The following is a 1,469-nucleotide window of genomic DNA, read 5'->3' on the forward strand; positions in this document are numbered from 1 at the left end:
GATGTTGGCCCCCCAGGCAATGCCCTCCCTTCCTTCCCCGGGTGGGATGGGGGCAGAAATTCTAAGGCAATGTCACCCCCTTCCCAGAACCACCCTTGGGGAGAAACCCCCGGCCTCCCCAAGAAGCCCCTTCTGTTAGACCCCCTTCACTGCCCCTTTTTTTCTCTCCCCCCCCCCAATGCCCTCCCACCATTGAGCAGGGGACAGAGGGCGCAGGGCCCCTGGTGCACAGGGCTGGGGAGCTGGTGACGATGGCGTGCCCCGTCCGGGGCTCCCCGCCCATCCACATGAGCTGGCTCAAGGACGGCCTGCCCCTCCCGCTCTCCCAGCGCACCCACCTCCACGGCTCCGGCCGCATCCTCAGGTGAGGGAGCAGCTCCTGGCCCGCTGGCCAGTGGATCGCAGGCCCGACACCTCCCGGCAGCTGGGCCTTGTTCACCTGCACACGCGCGGCCTTCAGAGTGGGAGGCGGCAGCACTTACCAGTGAGATCGTAGGAATCGCTCTTCAGGACGCACGGATTCAGGCAGGATCCCCGAGAGGGTTCTGTTAGGAGGCAAAGGCGATGGGTATTTCTGAGAAAGGGAAGGGGACGGTCCGCCATGGAGGGAAGGCGTCGCCATGGGCAACAACGTGACACGGGGATGTCAGCGCTAAACTGTTTTCACTTTCCAGCCCAGTCGTCACATAGCTGTTTTCTTGTCTTCGCAAACAGCTCTTCGGGACACAGTGTTGTCCCAGGCCCAGTCCGGAGGTACCTTGCCCTGTTTAACACCCCAAAGATCTGAGACAGAGACACGCAAGGAGCCAGTTTCTCTGGCACAGCCGCTCTGCTCGGCTCTATTTAAAGTGGCTCCTCTTATACTGTTGTTTACAGGCTTTATAGAAATTATATAAACGTACAGTTTCATGAGGGGGAAAGTGAGAGGGCCCCACCCCCACATGAAACTCCAGAGATGAAGGGGCCTCTGCCCGGAGGCTCTCAGAGCCCAACGGGGGAGGCACAGATCCAGGGCGGGACATCTGGTTGTGCCCGACCCAGCCTGGCCTGGGGTGGAGGAAATCAGGGAAGGCTTCCTGGAAGGAGGTGCATGAGCAAAGCCTTCATGCATTCAGCAAGGCTTGCAGATGCTGGCTGTTCCAGGCATAGCTCTGGGCACTGAGATGTAGTGAGCAGGATAAAGCCCCTGCACCTGAGGTGTTGGAGGTGGAGGGAGATGGAAAACAAACAGATATAAAAATGAAATCTCGCAAGGGACATGTGCTCTGAACAATAAGGTAAGGTGAGGGGATGGGAGGCGGCATGGAGGGTGCTGTGTTAGGGGGTCAGTGAAAGGCACTCAGATAGCATGCCACTTGAGCGAGACCAAAGGAAGTGAAAGCAAGGCGAGAGGATTCCGTGGGGGAAGAGCGTCCAGGCTCAGAGGGGAGGGGGTGCGGGGGAGGGAGGTCAGATGACGTAGGATCTGC

The 1,469-nt window shown here is 59.2% G+C and overlaps 1 protein-coding gene across 1 annotated transcript in view; it reads left to right on the plus strand.

The window, feature by feature from the left end:
* LOC102424797 (hemicentin-2-like) overlaps window positions 1-1,469 on the plus strand; it is a gene marked incomplete at both ends in the record, with an annotated part of 105,169 nt that overhangs the window by 77,741 nt on the left and 25,959 nt on the right. Inside the window, 1 exon segment of the mRNA XM_023748081.1 lies at window positions 179-364. Within this exon segment, the coding sequence (XP_023603849.1) occupies window positions 179-364 (186 nt within the window).

Source organism: Myotis lucifugus, unplaced genomic scaffold, assembly GCF_000147115.1.
Source record: "Myotis lucifugus unplaced genomic scaffold, Myoluc2.0 scaffold_1126, whole genome shotgun sequence".
NCBI classification, from domain to species: domain Eukaryota; kingdom Metazoa; phylum Chordata; class Mammalia; order Chiroptera; family Vespertilionidae; genus Myotis; species Myotis lucifugus.